This window comes from Schistocerca cancellata, chromosome 4, assembly GCF_023864275.1.
Source record: "Schistocerca cancellata isolate TAMUIC-IGC-003103 chromosome 4, iqSchCanc2.1, whole genome shotgun sequence".
In the NCBI taxonomy this organism is placed as follows: domain Eukaryota; kingdom Metazoa; phylum Arthropoda; class Insecta; order Orthoptera; family Acrididae; genus Schistocerca; species Schistocerca cancellata.
Window position 1 is genome coordinate 592965417 of NC_064629.1, and position 17498 is coordinate 592982914.

General features: G+C 44.0%; 1 protein-coding gene across 1 annotated transcript in view; it reads right to left on the minus strand.

Annotated features, from left to right (window-relative positions):
- LOC126183413 (ADP-ribosylation factor 2) overlaps positions 1-17498 on the minus strand; it is a 45617-nt gene that overhangs the window by 9162 nt on the left and 18957 nt on the right. The window contains exon 3 of the mRNA XM_049925363.1: positions 9237-9418. Coding sequence (XP_049781320.1) covers positions 9237-9418 — 182 coding nt within the window. The remainder of the gene's footprint in view (positions 1-9236; positions 9419-17498) is intronic.

A 17498-nucleotide genomic window follows, 5' to 3' on the forward strand; every position in this document is an offset into this window, starting at 1 on the left:
TATGAACTGTAGATTATAATTGAAGAAATTACAAGATGGTAAGAAATTAAAGAGACTGACACGAATAAGTTGAAAGAACCATATGATGTTGAGAGTTTAAGAGGGAGCATTACGCAGTGATTGACTGAAACAGGGGAAAGGGATACAGTGGAAGCTGAATCAGCTGCTTTGAAAGAAATAGTGAAGGCAGCAAAGGGTCACATAGGGAATAGAAATGTCTAAAAATTGAGACTGACAAAAAGTGCAAAATGACTACAGTACAAATGTAAGGTTATTTTGCTGGGGAAAAGACTGATACCAACTAAAGGAAAATTAAAGAAGGCTTTTGAACTCCTATGGAAAACCAGTACTAAGCAAAGAAGGGAAAGGCGGAGTGAGTACACAGGGGCTATACAAGGGAAATATTATAGAAAGGGAAGAGAACATACATGCAGACGAGATGGAAGATACAATACTGCGAGAATAATATGACAGAGCATTGAAAGATCTAAGCCAAAAGAAGGCCCCTGGAGTACACATTCCGTCAGAATTTCTGATATTCTAGGGAGAGCAAGCCATGACGAAACTATTACACCTAGGGTGCAAGATGTAAGAGACACGCAGAATACCTACAAACTTAAAGAAGAATCTAATAATTCCAATACCAAAGCAGGTGCTTACATGTAAGATATTTCCAAACTATCAGTCTATTATAAGTCATGGCTGCAAAATACTAACACAAATGATTTACAGAAGACTGGAGAAATTGGTGGAAGCTGCCTTTAGTGAAGATCAGTTTTGATTCTGGAGAAACGCTGGAGCACGTGTGGCAATATTAACACACTGTCTTGTCTTAGAAGGCGCGTTAAGCAGAAGCAAACCTATTTTTATAGTATTTGACCATGCCAAGTGGAATACGTTTTGAAATTCTGGAGGTAGCATTGTTAAAATACAGAGAGCTTAAGATTATTTACAACTTCTGCCGAAACCACACTGCAGTTATAGTCTAAGGTTGGTCAGTTGGTTTAAAAGAGGAGGAGAGGGGGAAGGGGGGGGGGGGGGACCAAACTACAAGGTCATCGGTCCCTTGTTCCTAATAAAACAATGCCACAAGTATTACAATAAAACAGACGAGACATATAACACAAAACGGAAAGAAAGGAAAAACCACAAGAATGAAGGAAAGGCAAGGGACACTAAAAGGAACAAAAGAGGACAAGAAAACAGAGACGCTAGAAACAGAAGAGATTGAAACAAGAAAGAAGATTACAGTGGCTGGCCGACCACGAGAATAAAAAGGAAACGCCAGCCACTCTGCAACACATTAAAATCTCCACCCTAAAAGAACTCGGGTGGAGGACACAGAGGGACAAAGGACATGTGCTAAAACTGAGATCAAATGATAAAACCCACCCTCACGAATAAAACGTAAAACTAAATCACCCAACGAGGTGTTGTCAGATAAAATGAGCAGCAATGAGGCTGGTACCCCATGATTTTGTCGCTGAGCAGTCAAAGTGGGACAGTGCACCAGAATATGGGCCACTGTCAACTGGGCACCGCACTGACACTGAGGCAACCATGGGTCACCCAAGCGTGGCCAATGCGGATCCGGCAGAGGACAACTGATTCCCTGCAAGAGGCCCACATGGAAGACTTCCACACATTCGTAGTCTCCTTAATGGCACGCAGTTTGCTGTGCGTACTGTTATGCCATTCCATCTCCCAAAGCCAAAAAACCCTGCAGTTTAAGACAGAACACAGGTCAGTTTTGGAGATGCCCATCTCAAGAAGCGGTTTCTGTATAGCCTGTTTGGCCAGCCTGTTGGAAAGTTCAATGCCTGGCATTCCCATGTGCCCTGGGGTCCACACAAACACCACTGAACAACGGGACTGGTCCAGGACATAGATGGACTCCTGGATGGATGCCCCACCAAAGGACGGCAAGGGTAGCACGTGTCGATAGCTTGTAGGCTGCTCAAGGAGTCAGTACACACAACGAACGATTCCTCGGGGCATGAACACATGTGCTCAAGAGCAAGAGATGTAGACACCAGCTCGGCAGTGAAAACACTGCAGCCATCAGGCAAGGAATGCTGTTCAGTATGTCTTCCATGGACATACGCGAAGCAGACGTGAGCATCAGCCATCGAGCCATCGGTGTTAACCACTTTGTGGCCTCGGCAGTTGACAATAATCGAGAGGAAGTGGCAGCAGAGAGCCGCAGGGTTAACTGAGTCCTTAGGGTCATGTGGAACGTCCAGGCAAAGCTGTGGCCTACATGTACACCATGGACGTGTACGTGAATAGACCTCAAGTATAGGTGGTAAAGGCAAGGACTCCAGTTCAGAAAGAAGGGATCGGACACGAACTGCAATTGGAAGCTGTGACCTGGGCTGCGGATATGGGAGATGAACCACCGTGGGTGGGAAAAGGAGACCGTGATTCAGATGCGCAGGAGAACTACCAACGTGTGCAACATAACTAGTCAGCAGTTGCGCAGGCCTAACCTGCAATGGAGGGTCTCCGGCCATTACCAGGACGGTGGTCACTGGATTCGTCCTTACAGCTCCTGTCACTAGGCGAATGCCACAGTGGTGCACTGGGTCGAAAAAATGCAATGCTGAGGGTGCCGCCGAACCATAAACCATACCCCCATAGTCAAGGTGGGATAGAACAAGGGCTCTGTACAGCTGCAGCAGTGTAGAACGATCTGGACTCCAGTTGGTTTTGCTCGGGCAGCGGAGGGTACTGAGATGCTGCCAGCACTTCCCCTTAAGCTGATGAAGGTGAGGAAGCCAAGTCCATCGAGCATAGAAAACCAGTCCTAAGAATCGATATGTCTCCACTACAGTGAGTGGATTGTCATTAAGGTAAAGTTCTGGTTCTGGATGAACGGTATGATGCCCACAGAAGTGCACAACACACAACTTTGCAGCGAAAACTGGAAACTGTGAGATAGAGCATATGACTGTGCCTTGTGGATTGCTCCCCGTAACCGCCACTTAGCAACACCAGTACTGGTGGAGCACAGAGGTGAGACGGACGGCCCTACAACTGCTGCTAGACCATTAATGACCACTAAAAACAGAGACATGGGAACTATGGGAGGCACCAACTTGGACACAGAAAGTACGAAGCGACAGGAAGTTTTGGATACAAATCGGGAGCAGGCCTTGGAGACCCCACTTGTATAACGTGTGAAGGATATGATGTCGCCAGGTCATCTCATACGCTCTTCATAAATAAAATTTAGAAAAAGCTACCAAATGTTGGCGTCTGGAAAAGGCTGTTCGGATGGCAAACTCTAGGGACACAAAATTATCAGTAGTAGAGCGACCCTGTTGGAAGCCTCCCTGACATCGAGCCAGTAGGGCACGTGACTCTAGGACCCAACCTAACTGCCGACACACCATACATTCCAGCAGCTTACAAAGAATGTTGGTGAGGCTGATGGGCCGATAGCTACCCACATCAAGTGGGTTTTTACTGGGTTTGAGCAACGGAGTGGTGGTGCTCTTCCACCACTGCGATGGAAAAATGCCATCGCACCAGATCCGGTTGAAGATGATGTGGAGATGTTGCTCGTAGTCAGATGAGATATGTTAAATCATCTGACTGTGGATCCGATCTGGTCCAGGAGCCGTATCGGGGCAATGTGCAAGGGCACTGAGGAGCTCCCATTCTGTAAATGGGGCGTCATAGGTTTCACTGTGGTGTGTAGTAAATGAGAGGACTATTCCTTCCAGCCGCCGTTTGAGAGTGCGTAAGGCTGGGGGGGTAATTCTCCGATGCAGAGGCTCGAGCATAGTGCTCAACAATCGCGTTTGCATCGGTAGATAAAACGCCATTTATGTTAACACCATGAACACCTGTTGGGGTCTGGTACCCGACAACAAGTTTTATCTTTGCCCAGACTTGGGAAGGTGATGTATGGCACCCAATCGTCGAGATGTATCTCTGCCAACACTCCTGCTTCCATCGTTTGATAAGGCGTCCGTGGGCTTGATGCCAGGGCAGTGACAGGAAGATGGGAAGTGGTCACTACCACACAGGTTGTCATGTGCTCTCCAGTGTATAGATGGGAGAAGCCCTGGGCTGCAAATTGATAAAGCAATGGCCAAGGTAACTACCTCAAGCCACACTGAAATGTGTGGTGTCCCAGTATTTAAGAGGCAGAGGTCAAACTTAGTAAAGTTTCGACATCTTTGCCTCGCCCAGTAAGCACAGTGCCACCCCACAAGGAGTTATGGGCTTTTAAATCTCCCAAAAGTATGAAGGGTTTAGGGAGTTGATCAATCAGTGCAGCTAATACATTCAAGGATACTACACCATCTAGAGGAAGATACACTACTGGCCATTAAAATTGCTACACCATGAAGATGACGTGCTACAGGCACGAAATTTAACCTACAGGAAGAAGATGCTGTGATATGCAAATGATTAGCTTTTCAAAGCATTACCACAAGGCTGGCGCGCCGGTGGCGACACCTACAATGTGCTGACATGAGGTAATTTTCCAACCAATTTCTCATACACAAACAACAGTTGACCGGCGTTGCCTGGTGAAACGTCGTCGTGATGCCTCGTGTAAGGAGGAGAAATGCATACAATCACGTTTCCGACTTTGATAAAGGTCGGATTGTAACCTATCGCGATTGCAGTTAATCGTATCATGACATTGCTGCTCAGTTGGTCGAGATCCAATGACTGTTAGCAGAATATGGAATCGGTGGGTTCAGGAGGGTAATACGGAATGCCGTGCTGGATCCTAACGGTCTCGTATCACTAGCAGTCCAGATGACAGGCATCTTATCTGCTTGGCTGTAATGGATCGTGCAGCCACGTCTCGATCCCCGAGTCTACACATGGGGACGTTTGCAAGACAACAACCATCTGTACAAACAGTTCGACGATGTTTGCAGCAGCATGGACTATCAGCTCGGAGACCATGGCTGCGGTTACACTTGACACTGCATCACAGACAAGGAGCGCCTGCGATGGTGTACTCAAGGACGAACCTGGGTGCACGAATCGCAAAATGTCATTTTTTTATGAATCCAGGTTCTGTTTACAGCATCATGATGGTCACATCCGTATTTGGCAACATCGCGATGAACGCACATTGGAAGCGTGTATTTGTCATCGCCGGCGTGATGGTATGGGGTGCCATTGGTTACACATCTCAGTCACATCTTGTTCGCATTGACGGCGCTTTGAACAGTGGACATTACATTTCAGATGTGTTACGACCCGTGGCTCTACTCTTCATTTGATCCCCGTGAAACCCTACATTTCAGCAGGATAATGCACGACTGCATGTTGCAGGTCCTGTACGGGCCTTTCTGGATACAGAAAATGTTTGACTGCTACCCTGGCCAGCACATTCTCCAGGTCTCTCACCAATTGAAAACGTCTGGTCAATGGTGGCTGAGCAACTGGCTCGTCACAATACGCCAGTCAATACTCTTTATGAACTGTGGCACCGTGTTGAAGCTGCATGGGAAGCTGTGCCTGTACACGCCATCCAAGCTCGGTTTGACTCAATGCCCAGGCGTATCAAGGCCGTTATTACGGCCAGAGGTGGTTGTTTTGGGTACTGATTTCTCAAGACTATGCACCCAAATTGCGCAAAAATGTAATCACATGTCTGTTCTAGTATAATATATTTGTCCGATGAATACCCATTTATCATGTGCATTTCTTCTTGGTGTAGCAATTTTAATGGCCAGTAGTGTGTACATTGCATTTTCTGCATCGTCATTCTGACACCACTGCTTCAAAAGGGGTTTGAAGGGGCACATGTTCACTACGGACTGAGTTTAGGACATAAACGTGAACTCCACCTGACACTAGATTATAGTCACTATGGTTACTGTAATATCCCTTATAGCCACGGGGTGCAGGGGTCCGGGAACCAGGTTTCCTGGAGGGCAAAGCAGATAGCAGGTGTGAAGCTTGTTGCCATAGCTCAGCCAGGCGGTGGAAAAACTGCCACAATTCCACTGGAAGATGACATGATCATGACGCTGGGAAGGCATGGAAGATTCAATGAGGCAGTTCACGCCTCAGGGTCACCTGCTGCCACCGACTTTCTGCCTGAATAGTTTATATCCACTTTGTATGAGGGTCCGGCGAGATCTAGGTCCTCAGCGGACAGCAGAATCTCCACTTCATCCACAGACACAGAGCTTGGAGGTAGCGGTGGTGTGGGTGCCACCACAATTCCCTTGGTCTTGGGGACCTTCTTTTTGGATTTCTCTCGTTGCTCCTTGGGTTTCCCTGGCTGGGAGCACTGAGTAGGTGGTGCACCATCAAGGGAGCAGTTGTAGTCTTCCAACTCTCAGAGCCGACTGGAAATCGTAGAACTGATGGGGCTACAAATGTTCTAACAGCGGCGGCATAAGATGAGGTCACAGCCGCAGGATGTAGGTGCTCAGATTTCCTCTTGGCCTCAGTGAAGGCCAGTCTGTCCACGATCTTGTGTTCCACAATTTTCCTTTCTTGCTGTAAAATCTTGCAGTCTGGTAAGCAAGGGGAATGATGGTCTCTGCAGTTGACACAGATGGGAGGCGGGGCACATGGGGTATTGGGGTGGGATAGACATCCACAATATCGACATGTGATGTTGGAAGTACAGCGAGAAGACATATGCTCAAACTTCCAGCACTTAAAGCAATGCATTGGGGGAGGGATATATGGCTTGACACCACAGCGGTAGACAGTCCCCTTGACCTTCTCAGGTAATGTGTCACCCTCGAAGGCCAAGATGAAGGCACCGGTGGCAACCTGATTATCCCTCGGACCGTGATTGACGCGCCGGATGAAATGAACTTCCTGTCACTAAGTTGGCGAGCAGCTCGTCGTCAGACTGCAAAAGGAAGTCCCTGTGGAATTTAATACCATGGACCACATTTAAGCTCTTATGAGGTGTGATGGTAACAGAAACATCCCCCAGCTTGTCACAAGCGAGTAATGGCCGTGACTGGGCAGAGGATGCTGTTTTTATCATGACTGACCCTGACCACATTTTGGACAAGCCCTCCACCTCCCCAAACTTGTCCTCTAAATGCTCTACAAAAAACTGAGGCTTCATCGAGACAAAGGAGTCTCCATCAGCCCTCGTACCTACCGGGGCGAATAAGGTTTGCTGCCATCCTTAGCCTGGAGTTCCTCCCATGGTGTGGCCAGGGAGGGGCACGATTTAGCATACTTCCTTGCATTGTACTGAGACTTGGAAGGCTTAGAGACTGCTGGTGTTTGATCACCAGCATGAGATGATGTACTACGCTTCATCATGTGTCATCTGCCCTGATGCCACCCACTCCAACCAGAGGCCCTAACCACGGACGCCACCCAGCCACAGCAAAGACCACCTGTCATGATGGCCATTGCCGGGAGTCCCGATGCCCCAGTGTGACGAGCATCTACTCCTTGGCATACGTGGGGAATTAACGGCACAGGCGTCAGCAGAGCAATCACTGTGTTGTCAGGAGGCTACAACCAACAGGGTACATGGCAGCCCCACCACAACAGACTGGCTATCGTGCTGGATATGAGGTGCACAGAATTGCATGGGCCTAGTTGGCGCAGAAAACAACACTGCATAGTGGGGGGAGGAAAACGTACCCAGGAAGGTGTCCTCACTCAAGAGATGGAGGATGAGCAGGATTGCAATGCCACAATGAGAAAGTATGCTACAGATCGCTCTTCGTGAAAATTTTTAAGAATGGGGGTCAAAGCCTACAAGGGACCATCACATAAAGGTTGAAAGGTGTGAGACTCCTTTTAGTTGTCTCTTACAACAGGCAGGAATACCTCGGGCCTATTCTAACCCCCGGGCCCGCAGGAAGGGGGGGGGGGGGGGGGGGGGGGGGGGGAGACAGGAAGGTATTGACAGTTTAGTTTTGGAGGAAAGTGTAGGGGATAAAAATTTTAGGAGGAGACTAAGAGAGGACTACTGTAAGCAGGTTTGGAAGGATATGGGTTGCAGCAGTTATTTGGAGGTGATGAGGCTTGGACAAAATGGAGTAGGATGGAGAGCTGCAGCAAATCATTCTTCTGATTGAAGACCACAACAACATAACAATGAGGCCATGACTCGTGTCCATCGACACTAGTTCAGTTGGATACAAATGGAGACAAGAAATCAACCATAGCTTTGCTGAAATAATCATCTCAACATTTACATGAATTGATTCACAATAACTACAGAAAACCAAACACAAGATAAGTATGGAACTTGAGCACTGAAAGAAGTGCAACATTTTGAACGTTTTGCTTAGTACGGATGAAGAGTGGAAGAATCTCAGACAGAAGCAGCCCAGGATTCATTAAAAAAAAATCTTCATAGACTTTAAAACCACATTCAGACACAATTGCTGAAGAGTAGGTTCTGACTTATGATGGAAGTACTCTGAACTGCAAACAAAATATGACGAACTGCCATTTTCACCTTTGCTCAAATGAAACTGTTTACTGACAAAGTATTCAAAACCATTAATGACTGAAGGTTCTGCTCCTCATTGCTGAAATACAAAAGTACTGAACACTGATATGCACTAAAAAATGGAATGGTAAGAGATCCTGTTTTGATCACAGACAGACTTCTTTTCTCAAGCTTATTTTACTTGGTTTATCACATTTTCCAGATACACGTACCAAATACTTTGCCCACTATTATCCCAATACACACAGATACTCCTGCTACTGAATTTTCGAAATTTGGGTAGGCCAGTGCACTACAACTCCAAGTAGTTAATAATGACTGGATAATATGAAATGCAGAGGTATTCAAAGCCATCAGCTGTTCTTAAGAAACATTTTGCAATCAGTGAATCCTGACTGGCACCTCAGCCAAGGATTTCATTAAGTAACTTTCACTTAGCTTGTGCATCTGAAAGTGTACAGTCCAAGACAGATATACTGTCACTCACTATCAAATTACAATGGAATGGAATTTGAAATGGGAGACATTATGTTAGGAGTGTATGTACTTATCTATCAAACTACTATCTCCTGAAAAGTCATAACATGAAAGGTGGTGCCGGGCACACACTATTTTAACAAATGTGATGATTCATCATACTTTAATTCATAATTCTTTTTTTATGTGCCTGTATTAACTTATACACTCATGATTATTGGATTTGAAATATTCAAGTCTCACTTCAATGATTCCCATTAGATGACAGTTACCTTAAAAGTAACACATAAATGTAACAATTACACAAACTTAAGTGTGTGTACTATTTTACCATATTCTGTAGTTCCTTTTCTGCTTCACCAATTCTTTCTCTGTCATTGGAGTCAACGACAAATATTAAGCCCTGAGTATTTTGGAAATAATGGCGCCACAGTGGTCTTATCTTATCTTGACCACCTACATCCCACACAGTGAAGCATATGTTCTTGTATTCCACCGTTTCTACATTGAAACCTGGAAAATAACATAATGAATTAATATCACCTGACTTATACACATAGGTAACAAGATTATATTATCAACTTAAAAAGAATATTTCTAAACGGCGAAACATTTGTCTTAAACACAATTTTATCATTAACTCACGACGTGTGTTGGGAGAAACTCATCACCAGATCAGTGGCATGAAACATACAATATATTAAACACTGCAACAACACACTGAAGCTGAGAAACATATGCATTAGAATCAATACAAAGTACCTCATCACTTCCTACTCCATTCCATAAAACAATCAGTGCCTAACTGACTAAGGCAGTTCAACATAGAACAAGGCAAACAATTTTGCAAGTAGGTGGTAGCAGTGACAGTAATGCCTATGACATCAGTAAAAACTAGCAAGTATTCATTCTCAATTGTGCGCACCTGTCGATGAATCAACGCTTCTCCTATTCGGTGAGTGGTCTCCTTTATTCGTAAATTTTTGTGTCAGTCATGACTGTTATGTCACTATTTCTTCTTAAAGTGCATGTATTATTTAGCTATATATATATGCATAGTGTCAACAAAGGAATCAAACTGTACTAACAAGGCTGTAGTTGCACCATTCTAATAGCTGCTGGAATTTGAACATTGGAAGCGACACAATTTGAACTAGCCAAGGACATAAATTTCAACCAAAATGTTAAAAGCGATTTTACCTGGCAAACTAAGATTACAACTACTTCAATAATTACGGTGACAGAAAAAAAATTGCAATATGAAGGAGTTGTCACATAAGAGTGGCTCTAGTACGCCACTATGAGGATGCATATCGGGTTTGCTTTCAACACACTTTAACAGTTATGAGTGTTAGGTACCTTTGAGATTCTACTCAGGGAGTTGATGTCAGTCAACAGTGCCTTTAAGGCGAAAAACATGTCATTATCAGCACCTCACTGAGTATGAATGAGGTCATGTAATAGGACTACAAGAAGCTGGATATTATTTCTGCAATATTGTGGAAAGATTGGCAGGAATGTAACCACTGCACATGTTTACTGGCAGTGGTGGTCATGAGGATGTACAGTCGCGAGATGACCAGACTCCAGACAGCCACGTGACGTTACCACAAGGGAAGACCATTGTGATCAGCACGTGAGTCTGGCACATTGTACTGCACCTGTAGCAGCAATTTGAGTAGCAGCTTGCACCACAGTGACACAACGAACTATTACAAATTGCTTACTTCAAGGGCACACCGAGCCAGATGCCCTGTAGCATGCATTTCACTTACCCCAAACCACTGTCATTTGTGACTTTAGCTGTGTCAAGTGAGGCTCATTGGACTGCAGAATGGAGATCTGTAGTGTTTTCTGGTGGAAGCTGGTTCTGCCTCAGTGTCAGTGATGGCCGTGTCTTGGTTAGGAGGAGGCCAGTTGAGGGTCTGCAACTAACCTGTCGGCGTGCTACACATATTGAACCTACACCTGGAGTTAGTCTGGAGAGCAGTTTCATGTGCCAGCAAGAGCATTCTTGCGGTTATCCCATACACGCTCACTGCAAATTTGTACAACAAACTGATGATTCAACCTGTTGTGCTGCCATTCACGAACAGCATTCCATGAGGAGTTTTGCAAAAGGATAATGTTCACCCACATACAGCTGTTGTAACCCAACATGCTCTACAGAATGTTGACGGTCGCCTTGGCCTCCTGAAGTCTCCAATCGAGCAAATATGGGACATCATCAGATGATAACTCCAGCATCATCCACTAAACAGCATTAACTGCCCCGGTATTGATGGACCAAGTACAACAGACATGGAACACCATCCCACAAACTGACATATGGTGACATGTACAACACAATGCATGCACAATAGCATGCTTGTGTTCAACATTCTGGTAGTTACACCAGTTATTAATATACCAGGATTTCACATTTGCAATGGCTGACATCGCAATTACATTAGCTTGTTACCTTACAATGTTAATCAAACTTTGTTACTCTACATTAATTATTTTTTGATTTTGGAATTTTTTTCTGTCAATGTATAAAACTTGAAGATGTGGAAAGATGAGAGCATTACATTTATTATGATTAAAAGGAAAAAACTGATGATTTTACCTTAGTTGCAAGTTGAATTACGCCACCAAAAATCCATCAATCACTACAATTTAATTAATGACACCAATGGGATGCCGTATCTGACCCCAATAGAAACAAAAGAGCCACATCCATGACAACTGCAGATTGCAGCACACACGGTCAAACACGAAATGAAATGTATTAACATGTAAGCAGCTTCTAAAAATATTTCAAACATTTTTTACAATTTTAAATGGGACAGGCAAGGAACAAAATACACACTGTATCTATAACATAACACGAAATGAAGTTTTTAAAATTCAGATATTGCTTACAACTTAAAGAGACTTTAAAAGGTAAGTAAAATGTGTCATTAGTGACAAGATTTTTACAAGATAATAACCAATATGTTGTAATTTAATTAACCTACAAAGGATCAGAGTTAATCCAAATTTTCTTCAGGGAAAAACCTAATATGTGCTGAATTTTTTTTTTCCATTTGTAACCTGATCATCTGCTTTTTTGTGGTGTGAAAAGATCTATATTTCTTCGAGACATCACGCGTAGTGCCCTTTTGTGCCAAATGGAAAATTTCCATACTTTCATCAATAGGCTGTAATGTGTGTGTATTGTTTCTAAGGTGACATCCTAACACACTAAATACTGATTTAAGTGTGATCCCTGAAACACATTTTGATATCACACATTGTCTGCTCAATACAATGAAGTGAAAAAGTCATGGGGTAGTGATATGCACATAAACAGATGGTGGCAGTATTGCTTACACAGAGTATAAAATAGCAGTCCATTGGTGGAGCTGTCATTTACACTGACTAGCCAAAACATTACGACCACTGCCCACCGCAAGGTATGCTGCCTGGAGGCTCTGAGAGCGTGTGATGCAGTAAGAGAAGTATACAAACGGAGCAGAGATGAATGGGGAATCATTTCAGTGATGATAAGTGGCACAAATGTGCAAATCTGCTGACTTAAGTGACTTTGACAAAAGCGAGATTGTTGTGGCCCAGTGCCTGGAAGCAAGCATCTCGGAAATAGTTAAGCTGGTCAGCTGTCCGCATGCTACTGTCTTGGGCATCTATGGAAAGTGGTTGAAGAATGCTGAAACCACAAGTAGGCGACAAGAAATTGGATGTCCATACCTCATCACAGAACACATGGATCTGAGGCTTACCCGCTCTCTAAGTCAGGATAGGCGGTGATCTGTGGCAGGTATGATGAAAGAGTACAGTGCTGGAGCAGGCAAAAGTGTTTTTGAGCTCACTGTTCAGTGTACAGTATTTAACATTGTGTTCTGGAGCAGAAGACCCCTATGTGGCCCCACGCTGACCAAACAACAGGGTTGATTATGATTTCAGAGGGCACAGGATTATTATGATTGGACCACAGATCAATGGAATCTGTGTCACCTGGTCAGATGAATCCCATTTATTGTTAAACCAGGCCGATGGTTGTGTGCAGATACACTGTCACCTGGGTGCAGTTCACCACAGGTGCGTGACGGTGGAAGCAGTATTATGCTACGGGAGACATTCACCTGGGCTACCACCACGGCAGCTGTAGACTATGTGAACACTATTAGGGACCACCTATAATCCTTTATGCTTGGTGTCTTCCCCAATAGCGGTGGCATCTTTCAGCAGGATAACTGTCCATGAAACAAGGCCAGAATCATGCTGCAACAGTTTGAGGAACATGATAGTTAACTCAGGTTGATGTCTTGTCCATCAAATTTGGCTTATCCGAATCCGATGAAATCCATCTGGGACACTATCACACACCAGCTCTGCATCCACAAACCAACCACCCATAAACTATGGGAAGTGTATGACCTGAGCATAGGCACCTGGTTGCACACACATCTGCAAACCTACCAAGTAGTTATTGAATTGATGGCATGCAGAATCACTGCTGAACTGGGTTCCAGAGATGGACCCACACACTTTTAATCAGGTGATCATAATGTTTACGCTCACCTGTGTATACTCAGGTGATTCATGTGAAAAGGCTTCTGACATGACTATGGTGGCATGACAGAAATTAACAGACTTTGAATGTGGAATGGCAGTTGGAACTACATGCATGGGACATTCCATTTCAGAAATCATTAGGTAATTCAATATTCCCAGACCCACAGTGTCAAGAGTGTACCGAGAACACCAAATTTCAGGTATTACCTCTCACTGCAGACAGTACTGTGACCTACGGTCTTCACTTAACAACTGAGAGCAGTGGCGTTCGCATTCAGTTGTCAGTGTTAATGGACAACCAACACTGAATGAAATAACCACAGAAATCAATGTGAGATGTATGATGAACATATCCCTTAGGACAGTGTAGCAAAATTTGGCATTAATGGATTATGGCAGCAGGTGACTGATGCGAGTGTCTTTGCTAACAGCACATCACCTTTAGTGCCTCTCCGGAGCTCGTGGCCATATTGGTTGTACCCTACATGACGAACACATGGCTTGGTCAGAGGAGTCCGCATTTCTGTTGGTAAGAGCTTATGATAAGAGTTCCAGTGTGGCACAGACCCCATGAAGCTTTGGACCCAAGCTGTCAATGAGGCACTGTGCAAGCTGGGTGGCAGCTCCCTCATAGTGTGGGTTGTGTTTACTTGGAACAGACTGGGTCCTCTGGTCCAACTGAACTGATCATTGACTGGAAATGGGTATTTTCAGCTACTTGGATACCATATGCTGGCATTCATGGACTTAATGTTCTCTAACAAAATGTCCTGTCGCTGAGCCACAATTTTTTGTAACTGGTCTGAAGAATATTCTGGAAAATTCAAGCAAATGATTTGACCACCCAGATCGCCCAGCACGAATCCATCGAACATTTATGGGACATAATTGAGAGCTCAGTTTGTGCACAAAATCCTGCACCAATAACACTTTCACAATTATGTGACAGCTATAGACACAGCAAAGCTCAGTATTTCTGCACTACGATAAGCAACAGGTGGTCCAACACGATATTAGGAGGTATCCCATGACTTTTGTCATCTCTGTGTATATTACTCTTGGCAAGGTCTGCATTTCAATTTGCAAACACCAGCCCTAGTACATTTATTAGTATTTTTATCAGACTGTGAAAGAGACAAGCACGTAACTTTTCCTAATGGGGAAACCTATCCTCATATTGGCCTTTTTGAATGCATTTGTAATCTAATCATGGAATAGGGTGCAATATGTGAGTGCTCTCTCTCTCTCTCTCTCTCCGAACCACATGTGGTTTTGGTTTTGTTCTTGCCAAAAGAATAAAATGGAACAGTTTGGATTAAGTTTCAAAAAGCTGAGTTGGGGTAGTAGTAGAATTCATCAAATTGATCCAGTTTTCCCATTCTTTTAAATACTTTACTTTACCCCTTCATCATAGTGAACAGCCTTACATATTGAATGCTTTGCATCCATATATAAAAGTTCAACATTTTGACTGAGAAAAATGGACTACTCAATCTATACCTTTCTGTTAAGAAGATAGATAACAAATTAGGAGTTGTGGATTTTTACCACAAACAAATCTGCACTGATGTTATCATCAGCCAAGATTCCCACCACCCTTTACTGTCTAAGTAATTATTTTTGTACTACAATAGTAGGCGAGCAAAATTACACCTTCGCCATAATACCAGTGATTGTGAACTCAATATTATTATCTAATTTTGTCAGGACAATGGATATGAAGCAAGAAATATATGTAGATTGTTCCATTCTATTCTTTCAGCACACTAAAACCACCTTTGGTGAAAAAATGTATTATTCACATAAGACAACCTATTTCATGATAAGATTACATATGCATTTAGAAATACTAATGTGAAGATATGTTTCTGCACTAGGAAAATATTGTGTTTATGCCTGCATTGAAGTCTGGGGAAAAAACCACTGGATTGCATTAAGGTACCACCTAACAGACGATAAACATTTATTAAGGTCCAGTGATGGAAGTACAGGAATTTTACATTTGGCACTGAAGTGCACCATACTTGATGTCATATAACAGAGACCTTTTCACACCATAGAAATGTTTCTTTTATGGCCCCTGTTTGATGACTATCTGGACTAACTCTGATCCTCTGTAAGTTAACTGAACAGCATGGTATTGGAATATTCTTTGTGGAAACACTTGTTGCCACTGTCACATTTTACTTATTGTTTTAAGTCTAAGTTATAAGCAATACCTGTATTTGTGACTGTAGTCTTTCCAGGCGTAAACTACTGATGAAGGTTTCTCGGGTCTCCAGCTGGGTGGTAGCATTGATATCTTGCAACGTTTTGAGAAGTGTCATACTACCCATCTTCTGGCCAGAGATATTGCGAGATATCAACGCTATCACCCGGCTGGAGACCCGAGAAACCTTCATCAATACCTGTATTTTTAACATTTTATTTCATTTTATAGATACAAATTATGTTTTACTCCTCACTCATCTCATTTCAAATAGTAAAAAATAATTTTTAACTTCATTAGAAGCTATTTAAACATTTATACTTTTTTTGTGCACTGTGAGCTGCAACTGTCACAGATGTGGTGCTCTTGTTTTCTTTGGGGTTGGGTATAGCATCCCACTGGTGGTGTGGCTGATGACCACAATATTAAAAATGTAACTTGCTACTAAGCTATAGTTGTCGGTGACTTCTTTTAATCGTAATAGATTTCCTTACTCCCTTCCTTCAAAGTTTTATTTTTTAACTTTTATTGTTTTGATTCATGTACTCTTGTTTTCAAATAATGACTACATTACGAAAAGGACTGATTACTACTCACCACATGGCGGAGATACTGAGTGACAGATAGTCGCAACGAAAAGGCTGTAGAACAAGTTAGCTTTTGGCCAAAAAGGCCTTCATAGGAATTAGACAAGCATGAGCGCGCACGCGCGCGCGCACACACACCCACGCACGCGCGCGCGCACACACACCCACGCACGCGCGCGCGCACACACACCCACGCACGCGCGCGCGCACACACACACCCACGCACGCGCGCGCACACACACACCCACGCACGCGCGCGCACACACACACCCACGCACGCGCGCACGCACACACACACACACACCCACGCACGCACGCACGCACGCACGCCGCACGCACGCCGCACGCACGCACGCACACACACACACACACACACAAAAGAAAGAGACTACAGTCTGGCTGCTGAGGCCAGACTGACCTCAGCAGCCAGAGACTGTGTGTGTGTGTGTGTGTGTGTGTGGGGGGGGGGGGGGGGGGGGGGGCGCGCGCGCGTGGTCGAGGGGGGAGTGGGGTCTAATTATGAAGAAGACCTCTTTGGTCAAAATTAGCTTGTCTGGCAGTCTCTTTGTTGTGCTGATGTGCGACACAGCATCTCCAGTATGTGGTGAATAGTAATCTATCCTTTTCATAATATTGTCACTATCCCATCCTGCATTTTGCACTGCTTGTACTCAAATGGGTTGGTTGAAATAATGACTGTTGTGACTATTGTTTTAAATTTGCATGCTGAATTTTCCCCATACACACCACATTCCTATGTTCAAATTCAGCAGCTTGAAGCCTTCTTGGTAGAAATTTGAAACTGCAGTGAGTGATTATTTTCTGTGGTGTAATTGTAATAACTGATCTCAATGTTACAAGTACCACCTGCTACGAGGGCTATCCACAAAGTACATTACATTTTGGAATTAAAAATAAATAAAGTATTGGAAATTTTTTTTATTATATGCAGATGAAAGCCACACTTAAATACTACTTTTCTACATAATTGCCATTTAAATTAAGGCACTTATCGTAGCGATGGACGAGCTTGGAAATTCCTTCGTCGTAAAATTCGGCCGCCTGCGCCTTCAACCACGTGGTTACCTCTTCTTGAAGCTGTGCGTCGTCATCAAAACGCTGCATAGCCAACCACTTCTTCATTGCTGGGAATAAGTGGAAGTCACTCGGTGCCAGGTCGGGACTGTACGGTGGATGAGGAAACAACTCACACTTAAAAGATTCGAGAACTTCACGAGTG